At 38.5% G+C, this 17,214-nt stretch overlaps 1 protein-coding gene across 1 annotated transcript in view; it reads left to right on the top strand.

Annotated features, from left to right (window-relative positions):
* LOC111868279 (serine/threonine-protein kinase/endoribonuclease IRE1) overlaps window positions 1-11,864 on the top strand; it is a 23,844-nt gene extending 11,980 nt beyond the window's left edge. Inside the window, exons 9-16 of the mRNA XM_023858790.2 lie at window positions 805-1,211; window positions 2,010-2,194; window positions 3,203-3,489; window positions 6,060-6,253; window positions 6,517-6,635; window positions 8,355-8,505; window positions 8,782-8,973; window positions 10,540-11,864. Coding sequence (XP_023714558.1) covers window positions 805-1,211; window positions 2,010-2,194; window positions 3,203-3,489; window positions 6,060-6,253; window positions 6,517-6,635; window positions 8,355-8,505; window positions 8,782-8,973; window positions 10,540-11,511 — 2,507 coding nt within the window. The 3' untranslated portion in view covers window positions 11,512-11,864. The remainder of the gene's footprint in view (window positions 1-804; window positions 1,212-2,009; window positions 2,195-3,202; window positions 3,490-6,059; window positions 6,254-6,516; window positions 6,636-8,354; window positions 8,506-8,781; window positions 8,974-10,539) is intronic.
* Window positions 11,865-17,214: the final 5,350 nt, after the last annotated feature.

Below are 17,214 nucleotides of genomic sequence, written 5' to 3' on the forward strand. Positions count from 1 at the left end.
TCAAACTCAACTTGTACAGAGGGCCACCTCAGCCCTATAAATAATAGTCCAGGGCCGCACTTCAAAATAGAAATATACATTAGATTTTGATACAAGGAAATTTAATTCTATTTATTATTTAGGAATAATTTCAATATAATTACCTAAAGTCACATATCTTACAGTTTTAAAAAGCAAGAGAATGCCATTTTTGACAAGTATTAAACAGTTTTTCAATATGTAAAAAGAGAGATTACACAAGAAATTATGTTAGAAATAGCAAAACATTTAATTTCCTGTAGCCTGCTAATTTATGTCTGCGTGAGACTTTTTGTCTTCTGCTCTGTTGGAAAATTGTCTTTACAAAAAATATTTCTATTAACATTTTAATATTGATTTTAATATCAATTAGCTCTAAAAGTTGAGGGGCCGCACTTTGTGTCTATGGGGGCCGCATTACACTATCAGTACTGTTAGCCTTTAAACACGACTGGTGGTACTTACAGTATGGCTGCGTAAGTATTAATGAAGGACATTAGAGAAATATAAATATTTCAGTAAGTAGGCCAGAATGCATCTAGTTAGTAGCCAAGAAGTGTGCTTGGCTGGTGCGAGTACAGTAATAACAAATAATTCTGTATTAAGGCTGTGGTGTTCTGAAATGTTGCAGTATTGTTTGGTTTTAAGGTATTTCAGAATAACCTACTGCCTCTCTTGCAGATGGAGGCATAATCTGAATATCACCATGACAGTCTCAGAATTTCTGTAAATAAAATAATTTTTGTTACTTGAGAACAACTTTCATGATTGTAACATTTTTTGCAGGCTACTACAAAGTACCAGACTATACCAAAACAGTTCTTCAAATAGCAGGAAGGTCCGATAAAATAATTGCATCTCCAGAAAGTCTTGTTATTGTTGATCATAATGAAACAAATTTTGAAAGAATGTCCAAAGCTGAAGAGTCTGCTAAAAGTTCAAATGAGACTGTGGAGCCCGTACTACGAAACAAAAAGGAGAAGTCTGTTGGAGTACAGACTGAAGAATCAGAAGGAGCATGGGAGAAACTGAGAAATAGCAACATCACATTCTATTTCTCTAAAGATTTTGTTACATTTTCCTTTGGATCAGCCAGGTTATGGTTGAATCAGCAGGAGAATAAGGGTCTCAAGCTGACACTCATTGTGCTAGTTGGTTGCATAATCGCCATGTTTTGGTACTTCAGTGCTCAGGTAATTGGACAAATGGTCTTTTATTGGTTTTATAGTTTATTGAAGGCCATGTCAATTTACCTCTGAATTAAAATATGGCTTGTAACTGCATAGTGTCAAGGGATATAAAATCTCTGTTCTTACACAATACATGTTAATATAATTTTTAAATTATGACATCTTTAATATTTCTTCTCACTGAACCTGATGTATTTGTCCCTGGCAGAGATACCAATATATATTATGCTCTTTCCTCTGTTGTCTTTTTATGAATTTTTAACCTTTCACACAGCGTATGAGAGTTTTCTGACATGTCTGATGTATCTCATGTTAAAGTGTAATTGGTAGAAAAGCAGATATGTTTGATTGGAAGTATTTTATCTTTTTTTTTTACTATGTGTCTTTAGTCATCCTCTTTATGTCTCTGTATGTATGTAGTTTATCGAGGAATTTGGTGCATCGAAGTTTCAGTTCATTGCTATTTGTTAATGAGTTGCAAGGAAAATTCCTACAGTATAGACAGCGTCACATAACTTCGAACAAGGCCCTGCATTCCTACTCAAAATCCTGCGCATAGCTTGTGGTGGGAGGAGTTTCTTAACACTCGTTCTTCCACTGGCTGCCTGTCACTTCTCACACCCTCCACCCCCTTGTCTGAAATTTTTCTTCTGCGCATTCAAGGTTACTCTTGGCCTTGTTCGAAGTTACGTGACATTTGCTATATATTTAGTTATAAGTACTATATGCATGACATATTTTCTTGTAAGCAGATCTTTGTCTTCATGTGTATTTCTGTTCTTGTCTTCCTGCACTTGAAAGGTACGAGAATTTCAGCAACTTTCACAAGGCTCGCGTTCCAGTAATAGACTGATCTCTGGTGGCCGTAACTTGGCGATAACTGCATTGGCAGAGGATGTTGGTGGTGGGAATGTCCAAGTTGGCAAAATTACATTCAACACAAATGAAATATTGGGTACAGGCTGTGAAGGAACATTTGTGTTTAAGTGAGTACTTCACTCATTTCTTTCTGTTTTATATGAAGATGTTTGCATGTTTTAATTGGATTTGGTAGTATGAAAGTTCAACGTTCAATATAGACTTTAGGAAAGATATTAATTTTTATAGTCCTAGGAAATGTGTTAAGGTACTCAGGAACAATATCAGAATACACAAGGAAACGACCGAACTTTGTACGAAATGACAGAAAAATAACTCTGCACCTCCCAAGGAAAAAATGCTGCAATCATCTTTGTCTCCACAGTGTACCCTGTTGGGATGCAAACTCTATAGCTAACACGAAACATCCAAGATTATTATCTTCTGGGTTGTGATACCATGTAGTTTGGTAGAATGGTACCAACCTTTCACAGGAACCTTCAGCTTCCTTCATGATAGAAGAGATGATTGTAACAGGTTCCTTCAATACCTGGATACTTTTCTACTAAACAACATGGCATCAGATTCCAGGAGAGAGTAATCTCAGTATTCATTGACATAAGAATTTCAAAACTAAAGAAGCGTTCCTTCCAGTGTCAAGCTGTACATGAAATAATTTTTTTTTAATTCGCTTAGTGAGGGGTGGAGTCCAGCTGGGTCCACTTGTCATGGCGGCCACTGATTGGCCTATTGTAGCCTGCGCCGGATGGAGATGATGGAGAATTTGGTGGAATGAAGATTGGCAGGGGAAACCGAGGTACTCGGAGAAAACCCGCCCTAGCGCTACTTTGTCCACCACAAATCCCACTTGACCAGACCTGGGATTGAACCCTGGCCGCTGCGGTGGGAAGCCAGCGACTAACCGCTTGAGGCGCGGCCTACATGAACTCATTAGACATGAACTTACAGTGCGGTGCTAGAAAATAAAATGACCCAAGAATGTGAGCAATAGAAGCAACGTGTCAAGTAATGTTGTGGTAACTAAGTATAGACTTACTTCAGTTATATCTGTTTAATGTTGTCCGTATATAAATGTTACTATCTATTTATATCATATGATGCATTTTATTTTGCAGAGGGATATTTGACAATCGAGCAGTGGCTGTCAAGCGTCTGCTTCCAGAATGCTTCACATTTGCAGATCGAGAAGTTGATTTGCTTCGAGAATCAGATGAACATGGAAATGTAATACGATATTTTTGTATGGAACAGGATAAACAGTTCCGCTACATTGCGCTTGAGTTATGTGCTGCCACTCTACAAGATTATGTAGAAGGAAAGTTTCACTGCACCAAACTTAGTGCCCTTGACATTCTGCATCAGTCAACAGCTGGCTTAGAACATCTGCATTCTTTGGATATTGGTAAAGTGAAGCCTATTGTATAATGTTATTAGGCGAATTAAATGTGTAACACATATAAATCACTCCGTCCAATGTGACCTGTAAGTTTTTTACTACATGAAAAACTTAACACCCTTACATGTTTCGGTCTCTGTGGACCATCTTCAGAGGGCAAACATCACTACAAATAGGAAACCACCATCACATAAGTTGTTTAGACGTAAAGTACGTACACTTATATGCTACAATGCATAGTACACAAAATAGAACATTTCACAAACACAGCAGTTTCCTGGGAATGTAAAGTTTTTAAAAAATTATATAAAATTTCTTGATGCTAATTAATTTTTTTTTGTATTGTCAATAATTAAAATTCGTAAACCACACAGGCTCGTGTTCGTCCTCCCATCGTCCCTCTTATATGGGGCAGATACACATTGGACGGAGTGATTTATATTTGTAATTGTTAGTGTGACGGACCAGAATGAAACAAATCAAACTTAAATGTGTAACAATTCTACATTTCCTGAGTTTGATTTGTTTCACATATTTACTTCCACAGTTTGTAATTACAACTTTGGAACAGTAACTAAGTAGAGGCAGTTGATACTTATTTATGTTTTCAGACTCTGCAGGTTATAATTTTGGCTATACTTTATCAGTTGTAGACAATAATCTGACATGCCTTTACTTGTATCATGATTCTGGTCATGTGTTCTTTTCTAATTAAAGAAGGGAAGTACTTCACGTGGTATTAACGAGAATATCTTGCAACTCACTATGCAAAAAGAGCAAATTCACACTCTGAAGATGCCTTCTTTCTGCCTACCTATTGATTTTAAGCCAGTGATGGGATATAGGGCTGATCACAATGGCTGCATGGTCTGAGGCATGAACTATCCTTGCTCGCTTGAATTCTGGGATCATGGGTTTGAATCCCACTCATGGGATATGTGTGCGTTTATTGTTTGTGCTGTCCTGTGTATAGGTAATGACCATGTGACGGGCTGATCATTTGTCCAAGGAGTCCTAGCATCTGTGTAAAAATTATTACACAACTGAAGAACAGGCCAAGGCCCAAGAAATGGCTGTAGAGCCATTGATGAATGAATGAATGATGAGATATAGGTGTAGTCAGAAAATTAGCGAGGTCCAGTATTCTTGTTGCCTATGTTATATCATCATCTGTCAGGTGGATGTATGATAACTGTGCATAATTTCAGCTACAAAGTCCAAAGGGAGCAGACCACTTGGTAGACTCAAGCACTGATATGAAGATAATATTAAAATCAATGATAACTCTTTCCCAACCATCTGCCTACCAGCTAGACTGGGAGAACATGCACACACTGTTTAAGTAAATGTAAACCTTTTTTCATGTATTATTATTATTATTATACACAGACTGCTACAAAAGATTTCAAAGAACACAAACAGCAAACACCCAGCATGCAATCATAACTTGGCAGTATTTTTTTTATTGTTAGTGGGGTGGGACTAAGTCCCTTGTACTGTGGCCACTTCTGGCCTATTGTACCAGCCCTAGATGATAGATGAGGGTGATTGTGCAGCAATTGGTGGAATGAAGATTGGCAGGGGAAACTGAAGTACTCGGAGAAAACCTGCCCCAGCGCCACTTTGTCCACTACAAATCCCACTTGACCAGACCCGGGATCGAACCCAGGCCGCTGCGGTGGGAAGCTAGCGACTAACTGCTTGAGCTATGGTGCAGCTAAGGTGGCAGTAAATTGCTAAAGCTGGTGGTAGAAGGTTCACGATAGTGGACCTAACAGGACAATTAGTGTCAGAAGGCTTCCTACAGAAGATAGGAAAAGGCTGAAGATGTAGCATTCATCCAACTTAGGACAGAGCTCAGTCTTGGGCTTTTGTGAACATATAGTAAATTCTTGGGTTCCAGAATAGACATGAAATTTTGTGATCATGTAAGTGGGTGTCAGTTTCTCAAGAAGGTCTGTTTCATGTTCCATGACTTTTTTAAGAGCTTACATACATTATATTAAAGTTTTTATGTAAAAAAAAAAGTAAAGATAGTCCTGTAACAGGCTGTGGAGGCCCATAGGGTTTTCCCACATTTTCTAGACTTAGGTACAATGAACTACAAAGAAAATATGTGGAAAATATGTGCATTCCAAATTTGTGTGCACCTTTCAAACTTTAGGGCTTGGAGTAAATGACAAATGGTTGCATTGCCTAACTGAAGCCTTGGGATGTATTAGAGGTCTCTGAAAAATATTATGCGTGAAACAGTATGTTAGGTTTGTGTACTGTTTTTTTATGCTACGACCCAGAAGGTCACAGGTTTGAGCGCCAATGAGGTGGAATTTTTTAATTTACCTAATCCTTCCAGCCGCACTATGGCCCTGGGGTTGATTCAGCCTCTAACAGAAACGAGTACTAGGAATCTTCCTGGAGGGTAAAGGGCGGCCAGCACGTAAGGCTGACAACCTTACTGCCATCTGTGAGCTGTTTGTCTAAAGAAAATGTTGGAGCCTCGACATCTCACAATCCTATGGGCCTTCATGGCCTGTTACAGGGATAGCTTTACCTTTTTTTGTGTACTGTTTTTGCAGTTCATCGTGATATTAAACCACACAATGTACTGCTGTCCATGCCTAATGCAAAAGGCGAAGTTCGAGCTATGATATCCGATTTTGGACTGTGTAAGAAATTAAAAACAGGAAGAATGTCCTTCTCAAGACGATCTGGTGTGGCTGGCACAGATGGCTGGATAGCTCCGGAAATGCTCAATGGAAGCAGCAGAACAGTAAGTCTATTTGAACATATTATTTAAGAATTGGTATTTATCATCTGAAAAATTTCAGTATTTCATTTCTAGTGCATTATTTGTTGCAAAATAGAGCAAGCGGTTAAAATTGTACATCTCCCCCCATTTTATGGAAAATTAAATCCCCAGGGATTAAGTTGTGAGCATTAGTTCCTTCCACAACAGTTATATACTTGGAGATATATATCAAATTATGGTTATAATTTTACATTTTCTATTGAGCTGTGTGCTTTCCTTTTCAGACATGTGCAGTAGATATATTTTCTCTTGGTTGTGTGTTTTACTATGTACTTTCGAATGGTAATCATCCTTTTGGGGACACACTGAGAAGACAAGGAAATATTATCAGTGGAGAATACAGGTAATGACAGTTAAACCTAGACATGGTGAAATTGAAAGTCATGTGCATTTCAGGTAGGTTATGTGGAAGTTCTATGTAAAGAAGCCTGTGAAGATAAATACTTCTTGTTTGGTTTGCATTAAAATTATTATTTTTGGACATGAAGTGTGTCTGTGAGGCAGGCAAGATCAAATTCAATATTTTAGTCAGAATACCTGAAGGAAAGAGTATATTTATGAGACTCGGGCAAGTTATTATTATTATTATTACTATTATTATTATTATTGGAGGGGGTGGGTTTCCCCATGCACCGCAACCAATAGCCTATTGTACATCCCCCTTTAATATTCTACCAGTCTCCATACCGTGCCGGTACTGGTGCTTGGTATCAGCCCCGTTCAGCCAGCAAGGCTGGCTGCGATTCTTACCCATCTACCGGAGGCATTGGAAACTACTTGGGCGGGAAACTTTTTACCTAATAATTTTGCTCAGAGGTCTCCTAGAGACATGAGGATCTTTTACGTGCCGTAAATCTACGACACGGGACCCACAGCTTAGAATTGGGCACAGTTGGAATGACAGTATTAAAATGGACATTAAGATACGGGCTGTGAAGCTTGTGATGTGTTCGTTTGTTTATCATGTTTTTATCCAATGGTAGACAAGACATTGGTGAACTTCAAATAAATTATGAAGTAACACCTAATTTTCTTAGCAATTATTTTTCTCTAAGACTGTACTGTACAAGGTAATTATAAATTTACAACTTTGAAAGTTTATAGCTGTTTGAAGCATAGGCCCCTTCACGAACCCCTGTAATAGAAAGTTCAGAGGGGTGAAGTTAGGTGATCTGGTGGTCATGGGATTGGAGCAGCGCAACCAATCTGTGCTCTCATTTAAGGGAAACATGGGTTTATGATAACATCATGTTTATGTGCACACACACCACACCCCCACTCAAGTTTTGAATAAAGTGATGGAGTGTCACAGAATTTTAGAAGTACTTTAGTACTTTTAAAGTAGGTGTTCCTCATTAACACAATTATGGGAGCTCTGAAGACTTGTCATTTGGAATGGACAATAAGATGACAGCAGCATGAAATCTGTGTTTAATGTTTGATGCCTATACCAATGAACCACTGGAGCTAGATATATCATATTCTGTATAGAGACAGGTCATAGATATACTCCTCAATTTGATATGCTACTTTGTTATACTGGGCAAATTTCATAATCAGAATCTATATTAAAATTATATCCAGGTGTGTATCACAAAATTGAATGTTACTAATTCATCATTCTTGCCAGTAAAAAGTAAAAGTATCCCTGTAACAGGCCGTGGAGGCCCATAGGGTTGTGAGATGTTGAGGTTCCCATATTTTCTAGACAATCCGCTCATGATGGTGGTAAGGTTGTCAGCCTTGTGCGCCGACCGCCCTTTACCCCCAAGAAGATTCCTGGTGCTAATTTCTATTAGAGGCTGAGTTGACTCCAGGGCCATAATGTGGCTGGAAGGATTAGGTAAATTGAAAAAATCCACCTCATTGGGATTTGATCTCGCAACCTTCCGGCTTGTAGCATAGTGCCTCAATCAGCCACGCTACCGCGTGCCCCTTATTCTTGCTGGGCTGATGTTATATACCATTTAGAGAAAAGCAGGTATCATAATTGGATAACAATTTGGAATTTATTGTATAGGATTGTGTTACTTTACAAACTGCAGGTAAACTTATATTTCAGGCTCAGTGACTTACAAGGAGAAGAACAACTGCTTCAGAGAATACTTGTGGAGCAAATGATAAGTTTAGATCCAATGGAACGCCCTCCAGCGAGTGCTGTGAGAGTGCATCCCATCTTCTGGAACAAGGCACAGATATTAACTTTCTTGCAGGTAAAGCTGTTAATGTGTGGACTGGATATGTTGAATTATTGAATGACACGAGAATACAGAGTAACTGTCTAACTGGAACTTTTGCAATCAATACTGCTGAGTTAAAGCTAACCATTGGATCCTGGCTGAGGCAGGTCAATCAGATTTACATTATCATAATCCCTATTCATGTGTGAAGTCCTTTTTAAAGGCCTTCCACAAGTACACATAACTCATTTAATAGAAGTTATTTCTGAAAACGTAAGTGAAATCTGAGAGATTATAAGTTCATTTCAGGATGTAAGTGATCGTGTAGAAAAAGATGACCAGGAGAGTCCGGTGTTACAAGCCCTGGAAGAAGGAGCCTATGGTGTCGTCAGAGACGACTGGAGAAATATGATCGACTCAGAAGTAGCTCAGGATCTGAGGAAATATCGTAACTACCGAGGAACAAGTGTGAGAGATCTGCTGAGAGCTCTTCGTAACAAGGTGAGTGTAAGGTGTTTTTGTTAGTGATGTTCAGGTGTATTTTTGCTGAATGCTGGAAAGAGTATATTCAGTTCTATTCTGGATGGCACACATATATTCTAAAGAAATCAGCATTTAAGACGCTGGCAGACAGTGGGTGATACAGTGTTCCTTATGACCCTGCATCTTAATTGCATACTGTTAAGTCATCTGCCGATCACGGTAGCTGAGCAGTCTAAGGCATACACTGTCTTTGCTCACGTGGAAGCCGGGATTGTGGGTTTGAATCCCACTCAGGGCATGGCTGTTTGGTGTTTGTGTGTGCCTTGTGACGAACTGATCACCCGCCAAGGAGTACTACCAAATGTCTAAGATCTAGTAAACCGAAGTAAAATGGAGAGTTTCATGGAGGTAGGCCAAGGCCCAAATTGCGGCTGTAGTGCCAAAGGAAAAAAAAAGTCATTACAACATTCTGGTGATTCTAGAATAGTGAGTTTAAAAGCCAGTTCTACACCTGAAGATCACAGTCTTCTGGGATGCAGTGCTATGTAGCTCAAGTACAAGTGTCTTAGAAGAATCTGCTACTTCATAAATGTTCCTACCCACCTACCAAGCTGCATGGGATCACATCCCAAGAGACTTATCTTCATATTGCATACACACTGCCATGGTAATGTAAAATTCAATATTTTGAGACCTGTATGTACTTTTATTAATAGTCAACATTCTTTCTTTCACCAACTTCTCTATCATGACAGTGACACATGATGAAGTTAGGCCACCATAAATTTCATAATTATTTTCTTCCCATATCAGTTTGCTGACCCCTGATTGTAACATCATGAATAGCTACGTCCTGGTTGCAAAGAACTCATAGCACTATTTTAAATTGGATTAACTCATAGTATTAAGGTATTATTCCGTTTAACACATTTACTGCCATGCCCCTGTGCTGGGATTTTAAATGTTGGCCCATTCACTCTTTCCAAATAACTGTTATTAGTATTTAAGATTTGAGGCTTTCACGGCGATGACTATGAAGAAAGCAGTCTTCTGGGATTTGGCACCGTGTATATGTGGTGTTAACCGACGTTTCGGAGGAACGTATCGCCTGAAGATGGAGGTGATACGTTCCTCCGAAACGTCGGTTAACACCACATATACACGGTGCCAAATCCCAGAAGACTGCTTTCTTATTATTATTAGTATTTTTTTTTTATTGCTAGTGGGGTGGGACTAAGTCCCTTGTACTGCGGCCACTTCTGGCCTATTGTACAAGCTCCAGATGATAGGTGAGGGTGATTGTGGAGCAGTTGGTGGAATGAAGATCGGCAGGGGAAACCGAAGTACTCGGAGAAAACCTGCCCCAGTGTCACTTTGTCCACCACAAATCCCACTTTACCAGACCCAATATCAAATCTAGGCCACTGAGGTGGGAAGCCAGCGACTAACCGTTTGAGGTATGGCACAGCCCTTCCCAAATAACTAACTCCAACATATCATGCAACACGATTGCCACTGAATGGCATAAGTGAATTATATGATGAATACATTTATTAATGCAAATTTTTTGTTACCACTTTACAGAAGCATCATTATCGTGAGCTGTCAGAGGAAGCCCAGCGAAGTCTTGGTGAAATCCCTGATAAATTCATTGATTATTGGACTCAGCGTTTCCCATTACTTCTTCTACACACATGGATAACAATGCAGTCTGTAAAAAATGAACCAATCTTCAGCCAATATTATCATAAGGATTACGTCTTCAGCCAGATTTTGTATGTAAATGTTAGCAAAGATGCATACAGTACATTCAGTAGCACAGCACTGGCAGATAATAACCTTAATGTAATGCAGCACTGGACAAAAAGAAAATCTCCATCAGATAATACTAAAAAAGATAACACACAAATAGTGAATGACATAAATGAACAACAATATTTTGAACACAGTAATTTTCAAGCAAGGAAATACAATGAAATATCACCTCATTTAAGAAGACGGACAGATAGAGGTAGACACAGAAAAGAAAACTCACCTAGGAGATTTCAGAGCACTGGAAGAGATTCTTGTGCTTCAAAATTTGAAAACTGGAGAGCTGAAGACGATCCTCTTCGACTGTTACATCAGAAAATGGAACTTGCAAGGGCTAGAGATGATACTAATACTGCAGATCATTCAAGAAACATAAATGACGTCCAGTACAGTAGAGGCTCCCCAGAAAAGTTTGTTTCGTGGAGAGATGAGGGGAAACAGACTGACACTAGACAGATGCTTGACAGAACTGTGATCCATGAAGATTCAGGTCCTGTATATAGATCAGAAATACAGAATATAGATAAGTCTGATTTGAAGCCTACTCAGGTTTCTGAAATGGAAAACCAGTCACTGTTAACTTTAGGTTATGAGAGGCAGACTCCATCTTTATGGAGGCAACAGGACAAAGAGCTAAAGAATGATGTTAGAAACCGGCCAATTAAAAAACGCCACAGACATAAATCGGCAGAAACCCCTGTAATGTGGATGTTACCTGATCCTGTAACTCCCAAAAATGACTGACAGAATGTATTTATATCAGAGGTATGCTGATTTGGCAGTGACACAGTTGGTGTAATGATACAGCAGTGAAATTGAAGGAAAAATACCTTTCAACCTTCTTGAGGTAAATCCGATGTTTTTGAGACTTCCTCTGACTCCATCATTAGGTCTGATATGGGGAATGACCATAAGTCACTGCATATCTTTAGTCAGGCAGAATAAAGTTCTGTCGTCATTGGCACACGAGGTTGAAGGGTAGAGCCAAACCGAGCAGTTGTCACTCCTGTTTCAGATGTTACCCTCAGTCGGTATAGTGACAGGCTAAAGGCTGGATTCTCTGCAGGGGCAAGAGATTTTTCTCCTCTCTGCAGGGCCTACCCAGCCTCCTATCTAGTGGGTATCAGGGACTCATTCCCAGGGGGTAAAGTGGCCAGGGCAAGAAACAGACCACTCACCTCCATCTAGTGTAGGGGTCAAGAATGGTGGAGCTATACCTCCTGCACTCCCTTGTATGTCTTCATGGCATGGTGATTAATTAATTAAGCACAGGGACTTTTCCTTCACCTTCTATCCCGTTACCTAAACTGCAGAATCTTCACCCCCCCTCAAATCATTTGTCAGGTACTTGCTTCTCATATAACTTGACTATTCCAGAACTCCATTTTCACTTGGGTATGTGTAATGCATAGCACTGATGTTGCTTCTTTTACCTTGTTTAATTTGAGTCTGTCAGTAGTCCTGTCCCATTGGAATGTTGTTTAGCCCAGCTGTCAGAGAACTTTAAAAAGAATCTAGTAGGATTCCATACGCGGCTTAGTTTGAACTCTTTTAATAGCTCAGACAGTGTAACAAAAACCTGATGCTTTGACTAGAATCTTAGTATCTAGGAACTTGATTTGGTAGCTCAGTCCAGTGATAACATTCCACTACTGAGGGTTTGTTTGGTTGTTACAAGTGTATATGCTATGATTAAACCGTAAGTCTGAACACACGGTAAAGTTGACGCAATGACTGTCCCCTGTTGGCAATTTCTTGCCTGTTAGAATGAGGGCACACCAAGGAAACTGGCAACCACAATTTTCAAAAAGTGCTATCAGCCTGAGTTGAACACATGCTACTGAATAGAGCAGCGCAAATTTAGTAACATGTGCAACTCAGGCTGATAGCACTTTTCGAAAATTGCGGTTGCCAGTTTCCTTGGTGTGCCTCCGCCTTTATAGTAATTCTTGCCTAGGAAGTTACAAAACAAAACCAATATTCTGGACTTTATGCATTCCCCTGGGATAGGGACTAGCCCTATCAGTTGGGCCCAACAGAGTAGTTTTTTTTTCACATAAGGACAGAGTCACTTCCAACAATCATGTCATAAAAATTAGGACAATGAATATGTCCAGAAAATTGATCGTTGTATTGATATTGTATTGTCATAAAGTTTTAGATCTTCTCTGCTGCTGCAGGTATCAAATTCGTGTAGATGTACACTACCTTAGACAATGTTTTCTTTAGCTTTTGTTGCATTACATGATGAAATTACAATATTGGAATATGTTTTAAGGAGGTTGACACATTTTACTTTAAATATTATAATGGGAGAAATGGTAACATCTTTAGGAACTGTTAGATTTGCATTTGCTCAGCATTATTACAGACAGGCAGGCACGTCTCATGTTATACTTGCAGTGTTTCATCTCAGGCAGGTAATGAAACATTGTCACTTGAACACTTTGAAATGTTATGCTACAGTGTATATTTTTGTACTGGATTATGAAATATATACGAAAAGTTATATATGTATATGTAGGTGTTATTATATATAAATAAAGGGAGACAGATTCAAAATATGAGGCCCAAAGTCATGCAGAAATTGTGAGCATATTTTAATTTTGAAGTACATGCATCAACACACAAGCGCTCACCCTAAAATTAACAGTTCTGCTTGTTGGAAGACAGATTAATGTTAGGGTGCGTCTGTGTTGGATATGCTTCTTATTTTAAAATCCCAATATATGTTTTAACACTTGTATATACTAGTACAACTTGTACCTGAGTCTCTCACTTTTAGTACGTTAGGGTTGATGGTGTTTTAGAATAGAACTAGCAATGCCCGCAAACCAAACGTGTTTATAGCCATTAGCCTTTAGTAAAATATTGACATGATGGCTGAAAACTGGAAGAGTGGAATAGAAAAAAGGCAGCCGTTGCTATGCAGCAGTAAACACGTTCCCACGACAGTGAACAAATATGCAATAGTAGAGGAACCACAGAAGTAATATTTTCTATGCAGCCCATGCCAAGGCTATATACAGTGAGGACCAGTGGCATTGACAGTCAGAAGACAGAGGCTGGAGATGGCAGTTAAGTCTTGAATTGCATTGTTAGGCACCACTACCAAGCAAGGACTAGTGAAGACACAGAAGACTGTGTTTGCAGTATTGATTTGTAGAGTAGTGAAAATGTTAAAATTATCTATAGTTATAAGGGTTCAATAAATCCAATAATTAATCCGCGTGACAATATGAAAATGTCATTTGTGACAACTGAAACAGTAAGCATTAACAGTGCTGTCTGTTACTGTGCCCGCATTCAAGGCTAGCAAGTGGCACACACTGCAGCTCCAAGGTAAATTCCCAGCAAGCACCACCCCACCCATCCCCTCGCAGTCATCTCACCATTATCTTTCAGTTAACATATGTATGGGGATATTTGTGTTGATTTCGATGCTTTAGGGATCATGGTTTCAGGGATAGGTGATGTTTATATAATTCAAATTTAAAGTGTGGTATCTTGTTTGATTAATATAATTTTTCCAAATGCAAATGTGAAAAGCCAGTGTGTCAGAATTTTGAAGTTTTCTCTAGAAGATTTGCGCTTTTCTGGAAACTTCATTCATCATACTCTGTAATCACTTAATCTCAAGTATACTTCACTGAAATAAGCACGGTATGAAGTAATTTAATCGCAATCATAAAAACAATACTGCTTTTTACACAGTTCCTCATACCAGATTAACTGATACAAATGACTGAGCGTAGAAATTATTGTACATAAAATGTTATTTTGTTCAGTGATCTTTGTGTTTCCACACGATGTTAAGTCACCCTGTTTTTATAACAAAAAGTGATTATGTGTGCTGTTGCTTTGGTGCTTGTCAGCTATTTATGCAATCACTTTGTGCTGCCACAATTGTAAATAAGGAAAAACTGGTCATGGAGAATTCTATGCTTAAGATTGTCATAACAAATAACAATTTAATAACATCAGTAAAGTCTGTGGACACTTTTGATAACCTCTTCTTTTTGGTGAACAGAAATAACTCTTTTTGTGGGTCTTCTGTTGTTCAAAACATTTACTGCAGATATAAGGTATCTTTAAAACATTTTATTTTTAAACATTAACTTTCAAATGTCTTATTATAATACATTGTGCTTGTAATGTTGTTAGGTGTTAAAATTTGTTTGCACAATGCTACATAGAAATTTAAATTCTTGACATAGTTAGTTGAGGCAGTATGCTACAAGCTGGAAGGTTCTGGGTTCAATTCCCAATGTCATTGCAATTTTCTGTTGACCTAATCCTTCCAGCTGCACTATGACCCTGGGGGTCTAGTCAGCCTCTAGCAGAAATGAGTACCAGGACTCTTCCTGAGGGTAAAGGGCGGCCACCACTTAAGGCAGACAGCTTCACTGCCATCTGTGAGTTGACTTGTCTTTCAATGTGGGAGCCTTGACATGTCACAACCCTATGGGCATTCACAGCCTCTTACAGGGATAGCTTTACTTTTTTAATGTTATTTCTGCTGTTAAGCTACATATTTTTAATTCTTAGTTTTGAAGTTTCATGTCATGTCTCTTGACATGAATATTTTCAGTTGGTGCAGTGCTTGTTATGGATTCATGGGAGTTCAAAAAGTTTTGAGTCAAAAGATTTATGCTACTTCATCATATATGTTGTGGCTGTGGCATGCACTGTTGCTATCCTGTACAAATGTGTGTGCATAAATGAATGTTTATTGCCATGGTGTCCCAGATGAAGTGGTTTTTGTATATATTTTTCTAGTAAATGTTTATGTTCAGTATTATGACTGTGATATTTTTAAAATTTTGTATTAAGTAAGTAAATGCACTAGTAAAAATAAGTAAATGTATGAGTTTGACAGTTAGTCCTGATAACAGAGGCTTATTTTCACAATAAATATACAATTCCAGACTATTCTTGTACATATATTCTAAATTGACAATAAATGACACAGAACTGAACAAAAATGTACAGACAGATGTAAGTACAAATTACTGAACTTGTGAGTAAATATCTGTTATGGGTTAATGTTGTTACAGTTTACACAAATTTCAGTGAACCAAGGTTTAAAGCTGTAGTATATTGTACCTATATGTACTGTCTGACACTTGCACATATTGTCTTACTTTTATAGAGACACAAAATAAATGTATAAAAAGTAACAAATATACGAGATATTCCTAATGCTCCCTTTACTTGAAACAAAGACAACTGTTAAGATTATGGTATTCTGGGATATGATGATGTGCAGTCTGGTACATCTACAAAGTAGAAGTGTTGGTATGAATCTACCAAACTACAATGCATTACATCCCATTAGTCATAACCTTGAAATGAGAATGCACAAAGGGCCAGCCTAAACTGGCCCTTGCAATCTTCAATGATTTATTGTGCATCCCCCTCTATTTCAACCCTTCAACAATCTTACACTTTGAATGAAGTGTAGCATCTTACTTACAGGGTTAACTTGGATCCATGAATTAATGAGCCAGGTGGTGAAATCTTAAGTAACCTGTAGCCTCACAGTCACACAGGATGTGTATGGCTGATTCATCTTTTTCTAGGTGCCTTTCACATATTGGACTAGTCATCAATCCCATTTTGAAGATGTGTCCTTTCAGGTGACAGTGTCCTGGAAGTAGTCCCATCACCCACTATTAACTGGTTTCTGTTTAGTTTTAACAGTTCCTTGGTTCCTCTGACACAGGGTCCTTGCAGGAATCCCTTTACCTGTCCTGTTAAGGACTCCCCATATATTTGATAGTCTCTGTTTGTCCAGTCCCTGACAGCCTTCTTGGCAATTGTTGCTGAAATACTGCAAGCTAGACTAGAACCTTAATGCTCTCATGAGAATCTCAGCTTTCGAAGACAGTTATAATATCCAGTGGAACATTTTCAATATTAAATTCAGAATTAAGTTGTATAAACATGTTACACAGACTCACTGTTTATACTGAATACTACTGAGAAATGTGCACTTACCCAGTTGATTGACAATCATTGCTGAGGTCGGCCATTTTCCAGGTTCCCTGTTTAGAGGATGAACAATTGTCAGACATGCTGAATTAATCCACAAGCTATTAAGGAAAATCAATATTATCCATTATTAATATTGAAAATGTTTACTTTATAATCTGTGAACACTGCAGTAGAAGCTAACAAACAATATTAAGCGAGAACAAAACAGTGCTTTTAAGACATATATTGCTTTTGGTGTAAAAAGCCTTAATGAAACTGTGATGGTCCAAATCCTAGTGTTCTTCCCCAGAAAAAAAAATGGGGAAGCCCTAATGTTTCACAATCCTATGGGCTTCCACAGCCTGTCACTGGGATAGCTTTACCTTTATATTATGATGTGTTGCACTATGCAGGACACTCCTCCCCCTGCCAGCAGTGACGTAACACCATCAGAGCGCTGTTGTTACTAGG

The sequence above is a fragment of the Cryptotermes secundus genome, unplaced genomic scaffold, assembly GCF_002891405.2.
Source record: "Cryptotermes secundus unplaced genomic scaffold, Csec_1.0 scaffold1003, whole genome shotgun sequence".
NCBI classification, from domain to species: Eukaryota; Metazoa; Arthropoda; class Insecta; order Blattodea; family Kalotermitidae; genus Cryptotermes; species Cryptotermes secundus.